The sequence below is a fragment of the Protopterus annectens genome, chromosome 8.part0 (assembly GCF_019279795.1).
Source record: "Protopterus annectens isolate FY-2018-M chromosome 8.part0, PAN1.0, whole genome shotgun sequence".
Classification (NCBI taxonomy): Eukaryota; Metazoa; Chordata; order Ceratodontiformes; family Protopteridae; genus Protopterus; species Protopterus annectens.
Genome location: NC_056741.1, coordinates 835,318,099 through 835,343,898, shown reverse-complemented (window position 1 = coordinate 835,343,898; position 25,800 = coordinate 835,318,099). Strand labels below are relative to the sequence as shown.

Genomic DNA, 25,800 nt, shown 5'->3' with positions numbered 1-25,800 from the left:
GTTAGACTGCTAGATTTAAACATGCAAATGTATTTTTATTGCTCTGGTTTCTGCCTAGGTGTAAAAGAATGTAGATTCAGTTTCTGTTGTCCTGGGAACCCCAGGAAGGGTGAAGAATGATGTAATGTTTATCAGAACTACAATTTCAATTTAAACAGAGAGAACCAGAGATTATTATACATTTTTGTGTCTTGACCATCCAACTCACAGCACTGTCTTGCTCATATGTAAGCTATCTTAGACTTGTGTTTTCTTTTAGAAATAGCTAGGAACTACAAAGATTAGACTAAGTGTTTTTCTGTGATGTCAGAACTGTACTACTGAATTATTGTAAGTATTTCTGTGTGATCTCTGAACTCTCGACTAGCACTGTGTAGTAGAAAGTATTGTCTTGTGGTTTTAATTATTTATTACTACATATTTTAAAACATTTTAACTGTGGCTGGTTTGTGTAGAGATAAGTTAAGCTCTAAGAGTACATTGCATGTATATAAGGATCCTGTACCAAGTCACTCTAATAAGCCTTGACTGTTTAGTCATATTACCTATTGGATAATAATATTGCACAGTAATAATTGGACACCCTTTTAAGGGCCTTTGGGTAGCTGATAATTATTAGCTGGGTGGTGGCAGGGATTACTACCATATAGTCTGGGAAAAGGGGGCACAGCTGGAGAACCTGTGCCAGCCTTCCCCAAGAGTGTCTGTGTGGTTGTATAAACTTATCTCAAAGTGTGTGTGTGTGTGTCAGCTACTTGAGCAGGGACACAAAGCACTGGTTGGACAGAGAGGGTGCTGGAGATTTTAGCTTGCCCAGCTGGCTGAGATCTGGACCCTATAGCTGTGCCAGTGGGGAGTCTTATTGGGAACCTGGAGAGCAAGGAAGCGACCAGCCCCCGGAGTGACTGTGATCTCTGTGTGTTCTTAAGGGAAATTGCACTTTACTGTGCATATTTGTTATCCTTTCCTCATATATGAGATGCCCTCTCTGGTGTTAGTGGTGAGGACTGAGGCTCCTTGATTGCTGGGCCAGGGCACGAGCGTCACAGTTGTCATGACTTTTTTATATTATTTTCCTCTCCATGTGCCTGCTGATCATATAAATCACACCAACTCATTTCACTTACTACAGGATGAGAGCCAATCCCAGACTGACCATCACACAGGAAGTCACTGGGGTATTTTCTGATGTGACCCAACTACCCCCCACCAATGGCTAGAGGTGGATGACAATGAAGCAAGAGGCAGTTACATTATCTGGAGCAGGTGTATGCTTCCAACAACATTCAGTGACAACTACAGAGCATATGCATGGCTTAAGCACATTTAAGGGTATATCCCTGCTCACACACTGCATGGTATGACACTCATTCTCCCACAGATGTCAGCAGAGCAGTATACCTAGCAGCTTCCCAGCCTCAAGGTTCTAGACATTCAGTCCATCCCTCCATGGCTACCTCTATTATCACTCAGGATCCCAAGACAACCCTGCACCATCTGAATTCCAGTCAGGGCTTTATCACTCTGCACCACAGGACCAGCCACCTGGGTGAAGGGCTCCTATCATTTTCTGTGCTCTGCTGGGAAACTATGCATCTCTATTGTATCTTTCACAGGGACTGAGCATGTGTATGGTGACTGCCCAAAACCAGTCACTGTTAAAGCTACCAGCCCACTGTTTTCATAGGAGATCTGAAAAGAATGCAGGACCATTAGCCCAGAAATTAAGAATGAATAAAATACAGACAAACCAAAAATACAATCTATTTCTGCAGCAAAAGAGAGGACATAATACAGGTAGTCTGCAAGAAGAAATGGGCCAGGAAATGTAAGGTCATAGCTGTGGTAGGAGGTGGGACTCTGTATGCTACAAAAGGAATGGACAAGCACATCTATCTACAGCACCATGAAGTAAAAACAGCAAGAAAAACTCAGCAAAGCTAGAGTTTTCCCTGTGTAATACCTTAAACCTCCTGCAATGAAGGCCCATGGGATATATACAAATGACCCTTTAAGGATATAAGGCCAAAATATACATGTCCACAGCTAGTATTGTTTGGCTGTACTAGCCTGAATGTGTCTATAAAGACATAAAAAGCAAAAAGTCATGGACATTCATAAGCCATGTACCCGAGACACTTTATGTCCTTAATAAATCATTTGTGTGTGTCCTCTAGGTCTTCATTAAAGGAGGTTTAAGGTATTACACCAGAAAGCTCTAAATTTGCAGAGTTTTTCTTGAGTTTTTTACTTAATGGTTTTGTCTGTGTAGCACCATGGAAGGGGTACTTCTAAGGGCAGTGAAAGAAAGGATCATGAATGGGGCAAATGGCACCCTATTCTAAAAGGGTTGAGAAAAAACACTCTCCAGGGAAGTTTGCTGGACCAAAAAAGAAGGGAGGGGGTTATTGCAAAGAACAACTATATATCTTTACAGAGCAACTCTTTCATATGTTTAGTACAGAAACTGTAGTAAAGAGATCTTTCATACTGTTACTAACTCACTAGAAAATACGTGAAAGCAATACTCCACAAAATAAAACTCCAAAAAGCAAAGGCTTCCGATGGTCAATAAAGGCTCGAAAAGATAGGGAAAAACATTTTTTCAGTCTTTTCAAACCTTTATTGAACTGTTACTAACTCATACATACACAGCACAAGCAGCCTTTCAAATAATTTAAACAGCCATAGTGTCCAGGGACTCCTCCCCCGGTTGAGCCTTGAGCAAGATACATCAGAAAATGGCACAGGCATACACCTGAGTTATACCACGTATACACGGATATCCCAGGGATACAGGCATTTATCCATCCACCATCCATCTGGAATGGTGAAGAGTACTAAGCTTATGTAGAGAGCTTTCACGTAACTGATTGTAATTTTATGCAGATGCTATAAGATGGTGCAGCAGGCTCCAGCATATTCCTGCAATGCGTGGAGTGGTTTAAGCATTCCTTATTTAATGATGTGATAAGGCAGCCCATTATTGAATCACACTTCTAGAGTGATGTCATAAGTGGACTAAACTTCCAAGTCTTAGTCACGATCTTTAAAAAAGAAACAGAACATGGCCACCATGTTTGGTTTCTGTGATACCCCCCTTGATTGACTTTCTCTTTTTCTTTTAGGTACCCCAATTTTCCAAAGAGGACAAAATTCCCCAGACAACGGGGCTTTGGCTTGGTTGCTCCCTTGGTTACATGTCTTGAGGACTGTGTCTTCTAGAAATCCTACTCCCTGGTATCATTTCAAAGGATTACCTTCAGGAGACAGAACTGGACAGTCTCTTCATGGTCATTTGTGCCCATGGAGATGGTTTAGGATATTATGCTGGGAGAGGATGACTGGAGGGTCAGGTATTGGACCCTTTGTGTACCTGTAAGGACTTATTGCATTCACTTTTTTGTGTTTCTACTCCTGAGGATGTGGATGTTGCACTAGACTGAGAGATGCTAGTAGTGAGGGAACCACGATGGCCTCATGGACTTCCTGTTAATGTCAGACTCTGTTTACCAAAATGTTGAGTTGTCCTCACTATTGTAAAAGTGGTCTAATCCTTTCTGCAGTAGAATCCTCTGAAGGTTGCCCTGTTAGACTCTTTCCTCATGGAATGGAGAGCTCGCCAGTCTCCCTTCTCTAGAAAATGTGGATCCGCAGATGACAGGGCTCCATATTTACTACACTATGAGCAGTGTTCTTTGCTTACACAGATTTACAAGGAGAGTTGTGACTGATTTACTATTAAAAACTTAATGCTCGAAGGTCGTATCTACCAATCACCATAACCATTCCTCGAAAGCTGGTATGCAAGAAAATGACACCGAACTGCAAAACTTCCCACCACTCCGGACACAAAAACAAGTGCCAACATGGGTCTGGAAGAGGAGAAAGTTCAGACAGTTGATAATGCCAGAATTTGACATTCCGACTGTCAATGTATGCAATTTACAAAGCTCGACTCGAGCATCCTAATGTCGAGCATGTGATTGTAAACAGTTATGACCAGTGTCTCTGCAGCTCTGCTTACACCCAGTCACTTGCTTATTTCTGCTTCTGCAGATAGATTATCTGGATCTAGCAGTGAACCATAGATCAGGTACCACTGTCATGACCATTATCATTATGGGGGAAATTAATGCACAGGAGCCACTATCATTATGGGGGAAATGAATGCAAATGGAATATTCAGATTACGGGGGGAAATTAATGCACTGCGACTCCCTTACTCAGTTCCAGGCTTCATCTGTAGAGAAGGATAAAGGAATCCAGGACTGAGGCACCCCAAAAGACTGACCAATTTACCACATAGGAGAATGTTGTCCTTCATCCCTTCTGCTTGGTTCAGCTAAACAACAGAAACTGAATGATGACGTTCAATATCCTCTGTCATGGAGGACTTCTGTAGGTCTTTCCATCATTCCTCCTGAATCTGTGTCTCAAGAAATTCATAAAAGAAAGTCCAAACTCATAATTACTGCCTGTTATGACCAGAGATGTTGTCATTTTAGGGCAAGTACCTTGGAGTGCATAAAACTGTCCCAGTACAAGCCAGTAAGTCCATTTTGACTGGACTAACAGTTAACTGTACCTCAGAGCTTAGTTAGTTATAATAGTTTTCTTCCACTGGACCTCTTGGTAGAAATTCTGGTGGTGATTAAAGCCAACATGAGACCTACTTGCAAGATGTGTTGAGATAAGTAGAAGAAACTTTGATTTCAGTAGAGAGCTATCCTATGCTACCTTGGTATGGTAGTTTACAAGAGATTCTGTGCTATCCAAAGACACTTGCATCACTTTTAACTGTTATTCCAATGTGAAAGCACATATTTCTTGCATGTATGCATATCATGTACAGGTTAGAACTGTGGTGCAGCAACACCTGCTAAAACAGAGAAATGTTCTTGATGGCCATCATGTCTATCAGCAAGATATCTGAGCTGCATGCCCAGTTTTGTAGGGAGCCCTATTTGGTCCTTCACAAGGATTTGGTGATTTTAAGTCCAAACCATACTTCCTCCTGAATTTGGCATCAGAACTGCCCTTGAACAAGTCCATTATCTTGTCTCTTTTCCCCCACTGTGGGCAAAATCCAGAGGAGAAAGCTGTTCATAGCTTGTTTATGCACTTCCAGTTACCTAAAGAGAGTGCTGGAGTCTGGGAAACAGACTATCTTCTGTGCTTAGCATAAACAAAGACTGGCACTGGCTTAGACATGCCCTTTCTTTGTGGATTAAGTGCTTTGTCCTGTGCCAGCAGGCATCAGGTGAGTAATGACTCATTGGGAGGCACTACTACCAAATGCCAGTGCACCATAGGTGTGGCTACTTTCAGTGCTTGCTTCAAAAATTCATCTGTTATAGACAGTGCAGTACTGCCCTTTGGATGTTGATTTACACCTATTCCAAGTATAATTACTTAATCTGTGATACCAGTAGATGGACCTCCATTGATACCTCAGTGCTACAAAACTTGGAATTCTGGCCCCTTTTTCCTTTTGGCCTTCTTTGGCTCTGATCTTCTAGAGAGGTTTAAAATTTACTGTTGGTGACTCTTCCTAAAATGTATTTATTGTAGAAGGCCTCAGATGTGAGATGTAATAGAAACATCTTTTGGCCTTCTTTGGCTCTGATCTTCTAGGGCGGTTTAAAATTTACTGTTGGTGACTCTTCCTAAAATGTATCTATTGTAGAAGGCCTCAGATGTGAGATGTAATAGACACATGCTCACCACAGCAGCTGATCTGTAAGGAAGACTACTGTAGTTACTTATTACCTTCCATTAACCCCACACCCACCATCTCATCACTGCACAGACTCTCTTGCAAGTCAGTCCAGTATATAATTTTTATATTAATGCATTTGCATTTTTTAATTTCTTTTTTCTTTTTAGATTGTGCTTGCTTAAGAGCATGACGGTTATACTGGATAACACAGGTGCTGGATGTGCTTCCTTGTTCAGAGCTGATGACTTGCTAATATCACAGTGTTCAACAGCCAGATGCACATTCATTCTTGAGCGCTAAAGTTACAGAAAATTTTGATGCATGTCAAACTGAGGATAACAGAAAAGGAAATTCTAACAGTAACCTGGTGCAGAAGACCTTCTCTCAGATTTGTTCATATGCTGACTTCACATCTATTTCCTCCAGTCCAGCACCTTTTGTTAAAATAACATTATGCATTCATGCTTGCACTTCCCCACCTGTCCTGGTGAATTCCTGGGCCAGATTCTGAACAAAAGTAAGAACCATCCCAGCATACCTATGAAAGAGAGAACCTGTAGGAGTTCAAGAACTTGGCAAAATAGGCTCTTCCCAGTCTAGCTTTTCTGAGCAAACTACAGGTCCTGTGAAAGAGGTGCACATGTGAGCTTGGAAAAGGAAAAGTCGGAGAATAAAAAGGTACAATAACCAGATCACTCATGCAGGCATGTTTATTACTAGAAAGATTCCCAGAGTTCACAATGTAAGAAAGGTTGCCAACTTCATTACAGTGGATGTGGCAGTCACTACAAGATGGCTTTAGTAAACCCTGTCCTAAACCTAAAGGCAATGCCCAGCCTGTAATGTGTGAAAAAGTTAGTAACCTCTGGAGTCTACTGGCGTTAACTCCACTAAGAAAGGCTCTGATGGTTACTGTAACTCTGATTGTATAAACTCTGACATGCTCTATTTCCAATGAATTGAATAACTGAAATAAATGCAGTCAGACAACCATTTAGAGACTACGTGGTTGGAATATGGCTTCCCTTCCCTTGTGGCTGCAAAGGACATAAAAAGGTGACCTGCAGTCCTTATAACTTTAATCCTTTCTAAACCGTATCTTAGTTGCTGCATACATCCAAAGGATGTAAAATTCCCTTTCCCCTTGTCTTGTGGGTTTATAAAAACACAAGTAGTTATATGGACTAGCTCAAGGCAATTCTTTCACTACTCTGAACATAAATAATAGGTTTGACTTTGTCTTTATAGAAAGCCAAACTGTACCTCTGCCTGTAATTCTGAAATCCTGTGACTAACTTTCACTATTAATGGACGAATGCAATCTGTTGAAGGAAACATAAACTCCTTGAACCCTAATCCCTGAAAGGAAAATCCCTGAAAACATTGGGCAAGCTCCATGCACTCCCCCCCAAATATAATTAATTCCACAGTCACACTATCAGAGAAGGGGGGGGCAACTAGTGGGAAATGGCACTTAGTGCCTTCAAGATTCCCTGATAATGCCTCTCAGTGAGGATTCTGGCACTGATGGGAAATCAAATTTTAGGAATTTGAGGCTCAGGGAGTCTAGATTTGTCTGCCAGTAGTGTAGCTCTCTTGCGGATGTAATGGCCAGCAGAATACCAGTCATCCATATCAGGAATTTTAAGGGGACTGTAGCTTCTGGCTTAAAAGATAGTTATGCAGCCTTTACCAGGTCAAAGTTCAGGTCCCATGCAGCAGCAATTTCTTTAATAGGTGGTGTCACAGCTAGTATGGCCAGCAGTAGAGATGCTAGTGTTGAATGCAGGCTGAGATGGATGACATATGTAACTTCAGTGAGGTATACTCCAGCCCTGGTATGAGCAGCTCTGAGATATGCTGCAGAATCGAAGATGGAGGCTGAGAAAGCACCTTAATTCATTCTTTAGCACTGAAGGAAGAATCTTTTCCATTTTGTTAGGGGAATGTTTCCATGTAGTAGGCTTCTTAGCTTCCCTCCAGATATTAAGTACATTGTCTGATATCTAGTGCCTAAATGAAAGTTAGGGCATATCATCTATGCTGCAATGTCCAACATCCTCAAGTTTGGCTATGCAATGCCTCCTTTGTCTTCAGTCAAGAGGTCTACTTACATAGGCAGCATGGGCCATCTCTCTCTCTCTCTCTCTCTCTCTAGTCATTGCTAAGAGAGAACCAATATTGTCTGAACCAGAATCTTTGGTCCCTCCTCCTTTTCCTTCTAGACCACCTTTGGAAGAAAGGAAATTGAAGAGAATGCCTACAGAGACAGACCTGCCCACTAATGGAGAAGACCTCCACTGTCCAAGCTTACTTGACTTTCCCAGTTGCCTGTTGCTTGGAGAAACAAATATGTCGGTCTGTGGGACACCTCACCTGTGGTGTAGTTTTTGGAATACATCCATGTGTAACACTCACTCAAGTGACTCCACCAAAAGTTTAGGGGAAATAGATTATAGACTGATTTTATCTTTATATTTAATTGAAGGACAGCTTCCCAAGTAGTTTTTCTATTCTGCATAAAGGTTATAACTGAGTTATTCTCCCCCACTTGTTTACGTACCACTTTACAAATGTGCAATCCTGACTGTCTCTTTGCTAAACTGGCTTTGATGTCTGCCAACATTTATTTTATGTTTATGTACTTCTTGTTCTAAGAATGGCCACTTGCTCAGGACCTTGAGCCCCCTGGAATGAGCCCCCTTGGCCATGTCTGAGATATATTTGGTCAAGATCTAGTTTGGAGGGCCAGGTCTGAAGGGACCCCAGTCTTTTCTACTATTCCTGTTATTTCCTTATTCAGGGTAGGATGGAGATGTCCTCCCTCAAGGAATGGGAGTGGTGGTTCCAGATATTCCTGTGGTACTGGTGGAGTCTTCTCGTGTGCAGTCTTGACAGTGGTATCATTACAACTCTGTATTCCATGTGTCCCAGTACCTGCAAAATCTCTGACTGCAACTGAGCTCCTCTGGGACATGGCCCATAAATACTATGTTAGGACCTCCATTTTGCCCTGTGAAAGGAAAGCTTTTTGGGTACTGGATTCCAAGAGGGCACTTAAAATCACTTTCAGAAGGTATAGGTTTTGACTTGAGTTGAGTTTCTTTTTTGTTTTTCTTTTGCCATACTTTTCCCCAATGCCTGATGATCACTAGCCCTCTCCTGGCCAGTCTACCCATTTGTTACCTCCTAGTCAACCCTCTCCCCAGTGATGGGGGCCATCATTAAGGAAGCCATCAAGGGTGGTTTGGGGTTTTCTGCTTCTGCCCAAACATCCTTATGCCCACTCAACTAGTGTAAGGGAAGGGTGCATACAGTGGCCAGACCAAGAAGTACATATAGTTCCGTCTTGCAACCCCCACCCATCAACCTAAAAGCATTAGAGATGGTTTCCCTTGTCTCCATCACAGAAATTGCACCTCCCAGGGTGGCCTCAAGTGCACATAATCCTACCCACCCCCAGGTAGAGGTGAGCAGGCAACTATCCTTCAATCATTTTCCCTCCCTGATTAGTTCCTCTCGTTGTGAAGGCTAATGGTGGTAGTGGTGTTGGTGGTGATTGCAGAATGTACCGTACTGCTAGGGAATCGCAACATTTTGTAGTATTTTGGAATACATGGGTTTCATTTTAAAGAATGCCAAAGTGTAGCACTTTGGGATAACAATCTCAAATTGTGTGGCTTATATGCGTGTGTGTATGTGTGTGTGTGTGTGTGTGTGTGTGTGTGTGTGTGTGTGTGTGTGTGTGTGTGTGTGTGTGTGTGTGTGTGTGAGAGAGTGTATGTATGTGTGTGTGTGTGTGTGTGTGTGTGTGTGTGTGTGTGTGTGTGTGTGTGTGTGTGTGTGTGTGTGTGTGTGTGAGAGAGAGAGTGTATGTATGTGTGTGGGTGTGTGTATATAATATATATATATATATATATATATATATATATATATATATATATATATATATATGTGTGTGTGTGTGTGTGTATGCATGCATGTGCATTATAGGTTGGGGGGGGGGGCTCATGAAAAAAACTTGCACCAAATCACACAAGTTAATGCTGGAGTGTGGAGGCCAAGGTACAACAGAATGCTGTTGAACACTGCCAAGGAGGTGATGCTGCTCTTGTGTCAGGCCCTACTGATGCCTCATCTAATGATCCCCAAGTAGGTCACTAGGACAAACTTAAGGAAAGGTATTAAAGGACTGAAAAAATGTACAGGAGAAAAACAAAAATGTTGAAGGTATGGAAGGGAAACAATACACGAATGGGCAGATTTGAAGACGATGGAATAAGGAGATGTAATTTTAACATTCCAGCTGGTGATGCAGAAGGCAGGAATTAGAGCTAGTTTGTTGAGAAGGAAGACTTTGGTAAGGGGGAGCCACAAGTCAATATTGGAAGTGAAATTCAAAAGTGACCCAAGAAAACATTTACTTTTTTTTTCTTTTTTTTTACTAATTAAATTACTGTTAGTTTACTGGTAAAATGGATTGATCCACAATAGCCCATTTCAGCTACTGGCTGGAAGAATTCAGTAAAGAAAAATCAAAGGTCCATGCCATAAGAAGGTGCATTATATATTGTATATGCCACACACGAAAGTAAGCATGAAGTCCAGTAAACAGTAAGCTTGCCCCCACCCCCCACTATAAAGTAGCAGCTTAAAGGAGAAGACTGATGTTTGAGATTTGCTCATCTCCTTCAGTGTCGATCTTTTGTTTTCAGTGTGTCAGCACTCAGCATTTACAGTGCCAACATTTAAGTAAGGAGCCATTTTTAAGCCTTTTCCTACCATTGGAGAAACTCCATAACAAAAGAGGCTGCTGACCAATTGGGGCCATCATCCAGGCAAACTGCTGACCAAAGGGGCCATCATTCAGGCAGTCATGAAAATGCTTTGTGCCCTTACTTGTATCCAATAATGCAACCTATGAAGGTATTTTTATAGGCTTTAACTCCTCTTCTGTTGGTGGATGTGATCATTCATGTCACCAGGATAGCCTAGAATGCCCTCTCCTTGTGAGTGCACGTTTTCACCCACATGCTCAATGATGACTCCTAAGCCCACTTTGTTAAACCATGGCCACATCTCAGTTTATGTTGTGCCTTTTTTATCACAGCGAGCATTTTGCCTAATAGGTATGACTGCAGTCAAAAAACAAAACCACCAACCTCCAACCAAGATGGGAGCAATGTCCTCGACTACTCACTCCCACCATGCTCCTCTAGCACTTCAGCTGCTATTCAGACTTGGGCCTTCTGGGTCATAGTTGAGGCTTCACCTTTCTACTCCATGGAGCTGGAATGGATGGTAAAGAAACTTAGCTCTAAATCCTTTAACTTGTGTGTAGTTTCTCATTTTTGAAGATGAGGAATTCCATGTTACTTGTTTACTAGTAGACAAAGTATGATTATTGGCTAATGTACTGAGACTGTCTGCGGAGTACCACTGTTCTAGAATGGACTATAAAGGATTAAAGGGTCTATATGGGACTAAATCTTTAAGTAAGATGAGAATTAAGGTCAGCAGAAGATGACTGGAGCATTAATTGGAAAGTCAGCAGAAGAAGATGACAGGAGCATTACTTAATTGGAAGGTCAGCAGAAGAAGATGACTGGAGCATTACTTAATTGGTAGGTCAGCAGAAGAAGATGACTGGAGCATTACTTAATTGGTAGGTCAGCAGAAGAAGATGACTGGAGCATTACTTAATTGGAAGGTCAGCAGAAGAAGATGATGGGAGCATTACTTAATTGGAAGGTCAGCAGAAGAAGATGACTGGAGCATTACTTAATTGGAAGGTCAGCAGAAGAAGATGATGGGAGCATTACTTAACTGGAAGATCAGCAGAAGATGACTGGAGCATTACTTAATTGGAAGATCAGCAGAAGAAGATGATTGGAGCATTACTTAATTGTAAGGTCAGCAGAAGAACATGACTGGAGCATTACTTAATTGGAAGATCAGCAGAAGAAGATGATTGGAGCATTACTTAATTGTAAGGTCAGCAGAAGAAGATGATTGGAGCATTACTTAATTGTAAGGTCAGCAGAAGAAGATGACTGGAGCATTACTTAATTGTAAGGTCAGCAGAAGATGATGGGAGCATTACTTAATTGTAAGGTCAGCAGAAGAAGATGATTGGAGCATTACTTAATTGGAAGGTCAGCATGTTTTCTGTCTGGAAAAGTAAATGGCACTTTGGAGGGCAATATATTGGTGCTCTTTTTTTAGATGAGAGAAGAACCAAGTCTGCAGATTTTACCAGAAAGATCCTGAAGACTATGATGATTTTTAGAGGATGCACTAGTGACCAGTGAGGGCCCATTTGCATCCAATATTCAAAGAATGTTCCATTCATTTTTTTCTTAAGTTATTTGAGGTGAGCAGCAAATGAAGGGTTTCTCCAAATGCTGAAGTAACTGAAAGAAAAGGGACTAATTTGATGACTGTTTTTTGAAAAAAGCTCACTGTCATTATCTGGATCTGCTTCAGTCTAAGCAAATACAATAGTTTTAACCCTGTTAAGATCCACCTGCATAGCTTCCAGCCAGATTAATAATTTCTTAACATCATTTTTTAAATCTGTAAAAATTCAGTGAGGGATAGTAAACGTGGAATCTTCTACCCTATGTTTACTTAGTTTAGCACCCCAAGAGGTAGTCTGTCATATATACATGATAAACATAAACCGATTTGAAGTAATACAGAGAAAGGGGGAAATGAATCATGGCTGAAGTTGCAGTCCTCACGGGGGACAAGTCACACTGTACATTTACATTGCAATGGTCTTTCCTTACCATTTTATATTGGTGGGAGCAAGCAGGTGGACAGCGCTTGCTCAATATGCAGGCACTAAAGATAGATGACAACCTCTTCCGCAGCACTGGGATAAAAAGAAAAAAAAAACATATTAATATGAAAAACATCACAGAGATGAGATTTAAGACATGGTGGTTATGAATTACATGCATGTGCAAATTTACATAAAAAGTTCACAATTTCTTGTAAGAACACAAAACAAAAAATAAACTTGTAACCAAAACCAAAACTAGGCAGCAAGCTGTAGAATTCCAACCAGTTTATTGTTAGCGCTTTCGTTCAGAAAATACATGAACTTCTTCAGACAAAGAAACCCCAAGAGTCCCCAGTTAAAATAAAAGTATCAATTAAGATGAGATAATTATAAAACCAATTAACATAACTTAAGAAATTTAAAGAGCCAGTGTTATACAAGATAAAATGTATATGTGAATAAATATAAATGCTTTTTTTAAAAATAAGCAACAATTTTAAAACCACAACACATAGACTTATGTGTATAAATTAATCTAAATACTGTTAAATGCTAGATAATTTCTTGTAAGAGATATACCTCTATATAGCCTGAAGTTAAACCTAAAGGAGCTAGCATAAATGCCCTGTGCCATGGCTGAAAATGCTCCTTGGACAAGATAAGTTACACAGTCAATAAAAGTTAAATAAAAATAAACACATAGTAACACCTTTCACTATGCTCTATGTATGCCATGACTAATTCTAAAGTTGTCTGTAGGACACATCTGCTATCATGCCATTTTCCCCTTTCTACTATATTTTACAGTTTAAAGATCACCCCGCCTTCACTCATTATGCCACAACTCCACAAATTTATGTTATTTTAAATTAAGCATTTTTCTTCCTTTTTTATATTTTCCCTGCAACTCTTTTTGAGCATATTTTGATTGCAGATTTATCTGAGTTACTCTAAATCTTTTTCTTACTGATCAGTTTAATTCAGTGTACAGCAGTGATGTTGCACAACCATTTACCACAACAAGTATTACAACTGTTTTGATTCACTTCTTAATGGTGGGTTTTAATGTCTTAGCAGGGATTTCAGTTGTTTTTACATCATGCATTGTATAGACTATATCTAAAGTTTTTTTTCCTCTGGACATAAAATGAAACTGAGCCTGGCCTAACCAGACAATCTGGTTATGACTCAGTCAATCAATCAATCAATCAATCAATCAATCAATCAATCAATCAATCAATCAATCAATCAATCAATAATTTGGAATGTACCTTACTAGACACATGCAACAGCTGGAAAGGACACAAAAGTACCTCATGAAGAGGATCCTAGGCCTTAAACATATGTCCTACATGGACAGACTCAAAAAACTTCAGCTATTCTCTGTCTCATATCGTCTACTAAGAAGCGTTCTCTGCTTGACTTACAAAGCCATGTCTGACCCAGCTCTGTTAGAAATGCTACATCTAAAGAAATCCAATCCCTCTGCACCACATGCTCCAGAGACCTCAACCTCATTATCACAATCAACAGAACATGCTGGAGCGACAGGTTCATAACCCAGAGACTGCCCATGCTCTGGAATAGACTACCCATAAATGTCAAGTAGAAAGTAAAAAATAGAAAGTTCATTCCGGGGATCACTCCAGTGGCTCTACCTGATAGAGGCGCTTGGAACTAATGCCGGGCACCTCTATGGTCTAGGCTTGTAAAGGCTCCAGGGCCATTAGCCTAGTATACACCTATGTACCTATAAATAATTATACTACAGGGTGTGTAGTTACACAGAGACCATATCTAATGTGCTTCAAGTCGACTACATAATGACTTCTGACTAGTCATGGAAACCAAATGTCTGTAAATGAGCAGCCAGTCAAGATGTAGAGTAGATCCCAGACCAACTACTGAGCAGGAAAGCCTTGCCTCCTGGGAAATGAGTTACATGCCTGCTGTGACCAAGGTTGTCAGATTTCTAAATATCACAGATCAGGACAGCTACCATTTAGAGCGACCAAAAGAAAAGGTTCTTTTTCTCATCACCAAAAGCCATGCCTATTAAATTAATAGCTGTTGCTGCTGAGCGTTTCTGCCCCTTCCATGCTTCTGCAATGCCACTCGTCTATAAGGTCACTAGATATTAATCCTAAGTCACACTTAACTGTTTGCAAACCCTGTTTACATGTATTTATTATGCAGAATCTTCTGCTCCGTATCAAGGCAACAAGCCATACTTAATGACCTGACACAGCCAAAAGAACAAACAGAAGGCATTGGGTGGGATCAGGTACCTAGTATAACCCCAGTGCTGAGATCTGTGTTTGAAAATTGCCATTTTACTGCTTAACTATTCAACTGTAACTCTGCAGAAAACACATTCAAGCTGAAGGTTCAAGTCATCTCTAATACAAGGTTTACAGTGGATATGGAAATGCTCAATTTCATTTTAATATTGAAGTTAAACTTAATGTTGACCACCAGCTTTAAACTCTCCAGATTATCCAAAGGCACCCAATATATATATTTTTTCAGACATTCCAAAGCTTGCATGCATTAATAAAGAGCACATGACAGAAGACATTTAAATAAAATACTACCAAAAGTAACACTGTTGCATTCCAAGACCCAAGACGTCAACTACTTTGACAGTAATCAGGTCTTCTTAATGCTAGTCCTTTAACAACACCCCCCGGTCACTACCAAACAAAGTACTATCACGGAAAGGTGACACTTTCAAAGTTAACGTTAATAATTACTTTACTGGTTAGTATGGAACAAAGTTGTCAGAAAATACTGTTCAGTTCAGCCTTGGTAGGGTCTGCAGCCATCTTGCCTCCTTCCCAAAAACTAAAAGCAAAACTGCAGATGCCTGTGAGGGCCAATCAGCAGCAGGGCACAACTTGCTCTCAGTAGTGGCCTGAATAGACCAATCAGTTCCAGCAATGGTTCAAGGCTGGATTATAGGAGGACCAGGATCAGCTGAGAGGAGGGTGTGGCCAATGAGGCTTCAAATCAATTAACTTAGAGTCAGGGAGAAAAACAGATTACGGTAGAAGTAGTAATAAAATTCCTGATTCCTATTATTTATTAATCTCTCTGGAGAAATTGTCAGCATGGTATATACTTTCAGATAGTTTATTCACAAATAGAAATGTGTAGGGGTTTGTTTCAATAGAATTACAAAAAATGTCACTTGCAAATGAATTGAAAAAAAGCCATACCTCTCAATTGTATAGATTTTCACAGAATGTCCAGATTTTTGCCTCATATTTTTGGTCCGTTTTTCATAAAATTGTCGTTTTCAAGCAAATCAATGAAAATCATTGAAGATTTTAAGTCAGAAAATATTGACAAACTTTTGAGTTGCAGACTTCATAAGAACTACACGCAGCTCCTGTACCTCCAGAAGTAGGCGAATACGACAACAGTTTCCGTACTGGTGTGCATCACCAGGAGGCATCACAAACATACACGATTCAAACACTTGAAGTCAGAGGCTTCTTTGTTCAATCAGGATTTTCAGAGCACAATGTGGGACTTGAGATTTGTCTGTTGAACTCAGGACTGTCCTGCATAAATCAGGATATCTGGCAACCCCGGCTGTGACAGGCAACATTCTTAACAAAAGGGTGATGCTTTTGTTTAAAGCATGTAATGATTGCTTTATTTAGTATTATTAACTGAGCACAAGATACTATGTGCCTGTTTCCACACAGCTAATAAGTTTTCATCTGAAGCAATGACTTGCTCAGTCATTAATTCATTAGCTGATGAAATCTGTTGGAAATGAATCCTACTCTGCAAAACATGCTTTGCAGTATCAGGCTCTGTTAATTATGCAGGAAAAAAAAGTCCTACTACATCATTCCCCAATGGAATTAATGTTGTTTGCTGTCATAAATGTGGGTAACATGTTGTGTACAAGCTTCATCTGCCTGATATGACCCCGACTGGAAATCTAAACAAGATATCTGACCTTGGCTTACTTGTAGATATAATCTTACCTGCTTATTAAAGGCTAAATAACTTCTTCCTATCATACTTTTACTTAGAAGCTCTTACAATAATGGTTTTAGGTTGCAATATAAAATTGAACTAAAGTGATTTACGTAGACCATTTTTATGCAAGCCATCTTGACAGTGGCTGTAAATTGTAAAGCTGCAATTTTGTCAGTTTGCCTTATTGTTAATTTTAGTTACAGTTTTCCGTATTGTAGCATATGACTCAGAAGCCAACTGAAACGTGTCGACAGTTTAAAATCCCCCGAAGAAAACTATCTATCCTTTACACCCCAAGTTATCCCATTTTTTTCTGACCGTCACACTTTGCATAGCACATCAAATCACCTCATGGAAGGTCTTCACGTTCTGTGGATGAAATATTTAACAGCAGTACCATAATTTATTCTCCAGGCAGTGGAACAGGAGTGTCAGTGAGCTGTCATGTACAGCTGCTGAAGATTCTCTCTATGCATCAATGTCATTGCTTCTCAATAGTTTGGACCTTTACCTGCATAAGTGTTGTGACAGGCTTTAAGTATGTGGATAGCAGAAAAAAATTAAGAAATTCTCAATGCTAATTTGAGGAACGTTCCAGAGATAATCACATTTCAACTAATCAGTCAATGGGTTGCCTAATTACTGTATTTAAATAGTAACAGAGATCTGTGGAAAATCTGTGCAACTGTACTAAATGCTGGTATATGCCAGCCAAAAACTCAAAGGTGACAGGTGCATGACAGAATGACGATATCCCAACTAAAACACAAATGACTTGGGTTTGACTAGTAGCCAGAGAGCTAGAGGAATTGTTGTGGGTTGAACTAAGAATGACAAATACTGCTCTTCTCTTTCAGAGTGGAGGAAGAGGGGGATGTGCTAGAGGCACATCTAATGTCAGCTTCTGGTGAAAACAAGCGGTCTACACAAAAAGGCATCAGATGTCCAAGGTGACAGGAGAGGCACTGTGGAGTGTATCATGGAGGTGGGGACAGTCCCCTTCACAATGCTCTATTATGTACCCAACTGAATGCTGATGGATACCAGGAGTAGCAAACCCAGTCAACACAACAGCTGGATGCAGCAGAATGGCCTTTGTACTTCTGTGCTTCTCTTCTGTCACAAGGTGGTGCACAGCCTGATATCAGAAGGGCTTTCTTCTCTGAAAAGTGAGGAATCACCCATTGAAGAGTGACATCATGGCACATCCACACTGCAGCAGTCCCAAAAAGTAAGGAGCAATGGGGAGCACTAAGGGATCTGAAGTCAATGATAAACTCCAAACGTCACATCTAACAAGAAATTAATCAAGAACTTAAGTGGAAACTTCTATTGTAATTGGCCTTAATGTTTTTAATTGTTTAAGTTTTAGTTAATCTGTTACTGGCTGTTGCTAAGCTTCATCTCTATAAAATTCTGTACTTGTGTGTTTTTATAACTCCACAGAAGGCACTAGAATTTTGTTGCTTTATTAAGTTATATTTATAGGTGTTTTTTTTAGGTTTATATGACTACTTGCTTGGACTCCTTGGATGATTTTCCAGAATTTTTAAGAGGATGTCCCAAGGTTTCCATACAATTAACTATGCATAAAATTAGTCCTTCAGCTAATACAATTGGTACAAATGAAGTAGGCATAAATGAGAGCATCATATCTGATAAAGGTAAGAATATTTGTGCTCTAATGGACAGATTACTACAGGTTTGAAATAAAAAGTATGCACATTTTTTTTTTCTTTTTGGTACTTACTACAAGTATAAATACTTCAATTAAAGTTAAAACAATTATAGAGAGACTGCAGAAATGATTGACTAGTAAAAATAATATTTATTTATACAATGTCACTTTAAGAACTACAAGGAATACACCAAAGGGTCTCCAAGCCTTTAAATCACCTATAACTCAATTTATGGACAGAGACCCCAGAGAACAGAACTTTAAGAAAAGTACAGTTTTGTACCTACCATAAATGTAGATGTCCGATAGATATGCAACTGCAGTCATAACATCTGGGTTGTCCTGCCTTAGGCAGCCCTCAATTCCAAAGTCTGGGGCCTCCTCTCCGACGTCACAATGGCTGGAGTATAAAGGCATCGGCCGACGCCATCTTCTTCAGTGTTTCTTGCCCCAGATGCCAGGTGCCCTCCTAGGAAGGCTAAATTTGATGAATGGATAAACAATTCCAGACATGCACAACAGTAATAAACAGATACACCATAGGAGATACCCCCAGCTAACAGGAACAGGGGGAATGGACCCAAAAGAAAGAAAAGAGGGGAAGGAGGAGGAAAATCCGACTGCAGTTGCATATCTATCGGACATCTACATTTATGGTAGGTACAAAACTGTACTATGTCCTTCAAGAATGCAACTGCAGTCATAACATATGGGTTGAATACCATAGCCAAGCTGGGGGTGGATGGAGCTAAGAAAAAGATGGTGTAGCTAAAATGCCCTGCAGGACTGCCGAAGCAAAGCCTGCTCAGGATCTGGAGTATAAAGGCAGGTTGTAGTGTTTGGTAAATGTATACACAGAGCTCCATGTAGCAGCCTCTAGAATGTCCTTTGTAGCCACTCCTCTTAGGAAAGCTGTGGATGTGGCTATAGCTCTGGTGGAATGTGGCCTAATATTGGCTGGCACACTTTTTCCATGGTAAGAATAACAGAATCTGATGCAGTGTCCAATCCATTTTGAAATTGTTTGCTTGGAGATTCCTTTTCCTTGTATTCCAGCAGCATAGGCTACAAACAGCTGGTCAGACTTTCTGGTGGCCTTAGTTCTGTCCAAGTAGTAGTTGCCTGTGCATGTCCAAGGTATGCAGCAGTCTTTCCCCTCTATTTTGAGGATTGGGGAAGAAAGTAGGAAGGTGAATAGCTTGATTTAGAGACACCCTGGAAATTACCTTTGGCATAAATGAAGGATTTGTTCTCAGAGAGACTCTGTCCTGATGGAAAATGAGGAAAGGAGGTACTGCCATGAGTGCATGTATCTCCGAGACTCTTCTTGCTGATGTGACTGCCAATAGAAAAACCGTTTTCCATGATAGAAATTTCATCTCTGAGGTTGCTGCTGGCTCAAAGGGAGGAAGAGATAATTTTTCCAATACAAAATTGAGGTCCCATGCAGGTACTGGTTGTTTTCTGGGAGGCTTGATATTCTTTATCCCTCTCAGGAACTGTCTTAGCAAAGGATGTGAGAACACTGGTGGATCACAATTGTATCTTGCTGAGATTGCTGAGGCATGAATCTTTATGGAAGAATATGAGAGTCCAGAATGAAACATTTCTGCCAAGTATTCCAAAATCTGAGGTATACTCAGTACTGTTGTATCCTGACCCCTGTTGGCAGCCCAGATGCTGAATCTCTTCCACTTGGCTGAATAGGTTTTTCTGGTGGAGCCCGGCTTCCAATAAGATGTCCTGCACTGCCTTGGAAAGATTGGAAGCGGAAGGAGTTAAGGTAACCTCCAGGCTGTCAGATGTAATGTTTTTAGGTTTTGGTGAACAGTCCTGTAGTTGTGTTGTGTTAGGAGCAGGGGCCATAGGGGCAGAGGCCATGGTTTGGTCCGAGTTATGCTCAACAGCAACGGGTACCAGTGTTGCTTTGGCCAGTCTGGAGCTATCAAAATGCCTGTTGGTTGTTCTGCTTTGATCTTCAGGATCACCTTGGTCAACAGTGGCAGAGGAGGAAATGCATACATTTTTAGGGAATTCCAGCTGAAGGAGAGAGCATCCGTTGTCCAGGCTAGAGCATGGTGGGTCCTGGTACAGAACTTTTCCAGGTGATGATTCAAAGAGATCTATGTCCGGTCTTCCCCAGGTCTTTGTTATTTGTGAGAAAATGTGGGGATGCAGTATCCATTCATGTGGATCCAATAAATTTCTGCTCAGCTTGTCTGCCAGTACATTGTCCTTGCCTGGCACAAACTGGGATTGCAGGTATATATTCAGACTCAGTGCTTTTTCCCCAGAGAATCATTGTTAGTCTGCAGAGGGGGTATGAATGAGTCCCTCCCTGCTTGTTTATATACCACATGACAGTTGTGTTGTCTGTCCTTATTAGTAAATGTCCTTGCTGCAGTGATCTTTCGAAACTCTCGATTGCATGTGTCACTGCCAACATCTCTTTTTGATTTATGTGCAGATGTCTTTCCTTTGGTGTCCATTGACCTTGAACGCATCTGTCCTCCATGTGCGCCCCCCATCCGTGGTCTGAGGCATCTGTTGTAATTATTTGACCTGCTTGAGGTCTGTTGAAAGACATGCCTTTGTTTAATTGACTTGCTTGAGCCCACCACAAGAATTCTTTTTGCAGACATGGAATAAGTGGGATTACGTCCTCTAGGCTTTGGCTGTGTTGGGACCATAGGCTTTTCAAATACCATTGCAGCTTTCTCATATGAAGTCTTGCCAAAGGTATCAGAAGGATGCATGATGCCATGAACCCCAGGGCCTGCAGGAGTTTCCTTGCAGTCAGCTGGGAGAGCTGTGCTAGGCCTTTGAAATACTCTGGTAACTGCTGTTGTTTTTCCTCTGTGAGGTAGGCCATTTGTGTTTGTGTGTCCAGTTTGGCTCCTTGGAAAATAATCTGTTGGGATGGCAGTAGTCTTGATTTCGGAATGTTGACTGTGTATCCCAAGGCCTGTAGTAATTGCATGACATAGTCCAAGTTTTTTATTAAGGTTTGTCTGTTGTCTGCTTGTATGAGGCAGTCGTCCAGGTAGGGGTATATTTGAATTCCTGGAGTCTGCAGTGTGCCACTACTGATGCCAGGCATTTCGTGAACACTCTGGGCGCAGTAGATAAGCCAAATGGCAATGCTGAGAATTGATAATGCTCTGTCCCTGCAAGAAATCGGAGGTATCTTCTGCAGCTTTGTCTGATTGGGACATGCAGGTATGCCTCCTTGAGGTCCAGAGTGACCAGCCAAGACCCCTTGCCCAGCATGGGAAGGAGTTGCTGTAACGTCAGCATTTTGAACTTTGGCACAATGAGAAAGGTATTTAGAGTACACAAGTCCAGTATAGGCCTCCATTTGTTTTCCTTTCTCGGAAGAAGGAACAGTCTTGAATAAAATCCCTGGCCTTGTTCCTGAGGAGGTACCTTTTCTATTGCTTTTATACTTAATAGCTTTGAAACTTGATTGAGTGCCTCTGCCCTTTGATGGTGTGGCAGGTTTGGCATGCCTTGTCTTGCAGGTAAAGTATGGAAGTGGAATCTGTAACCCTTGTCTATTAAATCCAGAATCCAGCTGTCCTTGGTTAAGATATGCCAGTTTTTTGAGAATAAGGATAATTTTCCGCCCAAAGGTGCTTCTCTCTGAGCCCTTGTAGGTGGTATAAAAGTCAAGTCATTGTGATTGTCCTTGTGGTGCAGCTGGACTGGCTGCAGCACTTCTTTGATTTGTAGGTTGCCATTGGCGGCCCCTGTAGGAGCCTCGGTATTGGCCTGTTCTTTCCCCTTTGAAACTTGTCCGAGTCTGGGAAGGACCAATTCTTTGAAGGCCAGTTTCTACTGAATCTGGGTGGCTGAACCTGGAGGAAATCCTTGACTGTCTGTACTGACTTAGCTTTTCCTCAATGGACTTCAACACATCTTGTGCATTAGCACCAAAAAGCTTCTGTTTTTCCAGAGGTGCATCAAGTAACTTTACTTTGACATGGTCTGGCAGTGGCTGATCTTTTAACCGAGCATGTCTACGTATAACAGCCCCAGTCATAGCTGCCCTACATGAAGCTTCCAATGCATCATAACCACACTGAAGAAAATGATTGTTAACCTGCTGAGTGTTATGTATGTGATCCTGCAATGCCTTTCTGTCAATTGGCTCAGGAGAGGCTAACTTTTTCTGTAAATCATCCAGTAAAAAATCCTGGTACTGAAACATATGAAAAAGGCAGTTAAGTGACCTCATGGCTAGGGTGGTAGAGGTATAAACTTTTTTACCCCATCTCTCCATAGACCTGGCTTCCCTATCCGCTGGCAAAGGATTCTTGGCAGTGGAGGTAGCCACTCCCTTGGGACCCTGTGAAATAGTTTCTAAATCCACGGTGTGGGCCTTAAAGAGATAGTTGTGAGTGTCAGGGACTCTGTAATATCTGTCTGGCTTGACAGGAGCAGGGGGGAGAGAATCAGGGTTAGCACTGGAATCAGAGAAGACATCATCCAAAACATCCATCACAGGAGGAATAGCTAAAGGTCTGTGCTGGGGAAGCTTTAGGAAGGTACGGAGCCTTTTCCTGGAATCAGAGAATTCCTGACCCTGCCATTGGAAATGTTCCCTCATTGAGTACAGGACTTCACCAAACGAGAAATCCTCTGGAGGAGAGGCAGAGGGAATTGATTCCTCAGCATCAGAGTCCTCATAGGCCTGGAAGGATTCTTCTTGAATATCAGAATGCTCAGAATCCCCAGAGGCCTCATCTGAAGAGAGGTTCTCAGTCTGCTCAGTTCTAGGCCTTTTATCTGCAGGAGGCTGAGAACCTCTGTCTGGGTGAGGCTGAGACCCCCTGATAAGGGAAATAAGGTCTGCAGCAAGAGACATTATCTGTTTATCCAAGGAGGGGGCCTGGACAGCAGGTTTAGGATGGGCCTTGGCCTGGCTGGTGGCCTTAGCATGTGCAAAGGCCTTGATGGACATAGATACAGGAGGCCTAGCAGCCCCACGTGCAGGAGTGACCTTGTCCACCGGAATGGTGTCGGGTAAATCAAGAACTTCGGTTTCCGGAAGAAAATCAACAACCGGCACCGGAGAGGTCTCCGGGACCGAAGGACGAGTTAACGCTGTGTCGTAGGCTGGGAGCGGTTGAATTACCGCAGCACTAGCGGAGAGTCTAGGAGTAGTATCGGTAGAGGACGCGGGCCGAGGAAGCCGGTCCCGGTCCTTCCGTTTTTTGGAAGATTGAGCTGTCGGTGGATCCGATGGCATGATATACACAAAGGATTAGCTGAAAAAGTCTTCAGCAAATTCTGCCCGGCACCTGAGAGTGCGCTTATTAAAGCAAGCACAGGCGAGCCGTGGTCTGGGCCCAGGCAAGGAAGACAGTAAGAATGGAAGTCCTTATGAGGTATTTGTTTACCACAAGACAAACAATTATTAACTTTCTCAATTTGTTCTGACATCGGCTGAAGCAAGAAAAAATGCTCCCCAATGGGGTACTTAGCTTTTAGATGACTTCGGTACTGAAAACACAGGAGCTGACCGACCGGCACTTGTGAACTGCTTCTGCTTCGGGCACCGCACGGCAAGAAAAACTGAAGAAGATGGCGTCGGCCGATGCCTTTATACTCCAGAGAGGAGGCGACACCAGCCAACGCCGGACCCAGACTTTGGAATTCGGCCGACCGAGGGCTGCCTGAGGCAGGACAACCCATATGTTATGACTGCAGTTGCATTCTTGAAGGACATCAATGGGTTGCAATGGTGCATGAATGCTCCCAGAAATGGATGCAGATACAAATTGTGGGAGATCTTATAAAAAGTCAGAAACTAATTGTGGAGGCAAAGCAACAGGTATCAAAATTAAATAATTTAATTTTGGCATCTGAATTGCTTGATATTTTAATAAAAATTAAGAATTAATTTAAAGAAAATGAAACATAAGAAGAGTAGGCTTCAGTGTGACTCAGACAATTATTTCTAAGAGAAGGCATTTTTGCAGCACTGTTGCCTTTCTCGCAATATGAAAAAAAAGATGGGGGTCTTTAATGGCAGAACTTCACAAGTGGTAAAAGTACTGCATGGGATGAGCTCAGTACCATTAAGTATGCCCACTGAGAGCTTATCAGTGCAACAGTCCTTTGGCTCTAATAGCTTTCATCTGTCTCAGCAGAGAAGAAGAAAGATAGGAAACAAGTCCAGAGGACAGCAGTTCTCAAACAACGATAACAGGAGAATATGCCAATAACTGTAAAAGGGTAATTTTCCATGAAAATATACAAATATATGCTTCCACCTGAATAGATTTAAGGCCAGATTCATAAAGGCTACCATAAAGTGTAGCCTTTGTATACACTTCCTGAAGTCAAGATCAGCCTTACCACAATGCTTGTGCTGTCTATTCATTTAAAATGATTACACTAAGTGTACACTGTGGTAAAAGCAATGTCTTTCAGCTTTTCCCGGTTAGGGATCGCCATAGTGGATCACCAGTCTGCAGATTGACTGGTAGTGGTGTTTTTATGGTGTCACATTGTCAGCCCAGCATCCAACCTTCGCAGAAGGCATACGCAGGCACACACACACCTACCTGCATACCTTTAAAACTCACTCAACCACAGGGAGGACATGTAACTTTTATGAATCCAGGCTTTTATCAATGTAATAATTCTGTTGATACTCCTGTCATAAATTTGCCAGGAATGCCTTTTGATCATACAATATGCACACTTTGTTCCCATTGACTTAAGTTTAAACCAACTACAGTTTCTATAAACAAAAGATGGTTTTAAATTAATCATGAATCTGCAGCTTAAAAGTACTTAGTAAAAACTCTGGATGCTTTCAGTAATTCTTTAATTTTTGGAAAACAGTAATGAACTGAATAGTACACCTGAGAACATTTTATCATCTAATTCTTTTCTGGAATATCCTGTGATATTTACTTAATTACGTACCTTTAACTAAAAGTACATTTCTGTTACAGTATAATAATAAATAAATTAATGATTTTTCTACTTTACTTTCTTATCATGTTACAAAATTATGTGATTCTTTTAGCCAAGCCAGTAACCAACTTAATTATAATTTAACTAGAGACAATTGGTATGCTTTGAAATAGTTGAGTAAAACTGAGACAGAGGAATTAAACATTCAGGCAAGGGCATTGGTATAGTTATAATGTCTTCCAGTCAATATGACGTGTGTACGGCTCAACTTGCAGAGCTGCAAAACTGAACAGAAATTGATTTAGTCACCCTATGAATTAGTTCTTAGTCATTTATGTGATTTGGTAGCATCTGGTATTAAATCAGGTTTATTCTCCTCTGATAAAATAATGTGATTGGTTCTGGAATCTCTCATATATCCATACTCAACTGTTTACCTAAACTTCATATACCCATACTCTACTGTTTACCTAAACTTCATAAAGTTCCAAATAACTCCACTGGTAGGTCCATTATACCTGGCTGTTCTGGTTTCTTTGATAATATAGGTAAGGTAACTAAAACCTATCTACAGGAACACAGAATTCCAGACACATCTGAAGAGTCATGGCACTGCATGGGAGAAAGGGATGCATTTAGCTAAGCTGATGTGGTTAGTTTAAATACTTTTAACAAAAATAAAGATAA

General features: G+C 41.1%; 1 protein-coding gene across 1 annotated transcript in view; it reads right to left on the bottom strand.

Moving 5' to 3' along the window:
- Positions 1-25,800, bottom strand: part of PORCN (porcupine O-acyltransferase) — a 279,229-nt gene that overhangs the window by 56,698 nt on the left and 196,731 nt on the right. The window contains exon 12 of the mRNA XM_044079316.1: positions 12,514-12,599. Coding sequence (XP_043935251.1) covers positions 12,514-12,599 — 86 coding nt within the window. The remainder of the gene's footprint in view (positions 1-12,513; positions 12,600-25,800) is intronic.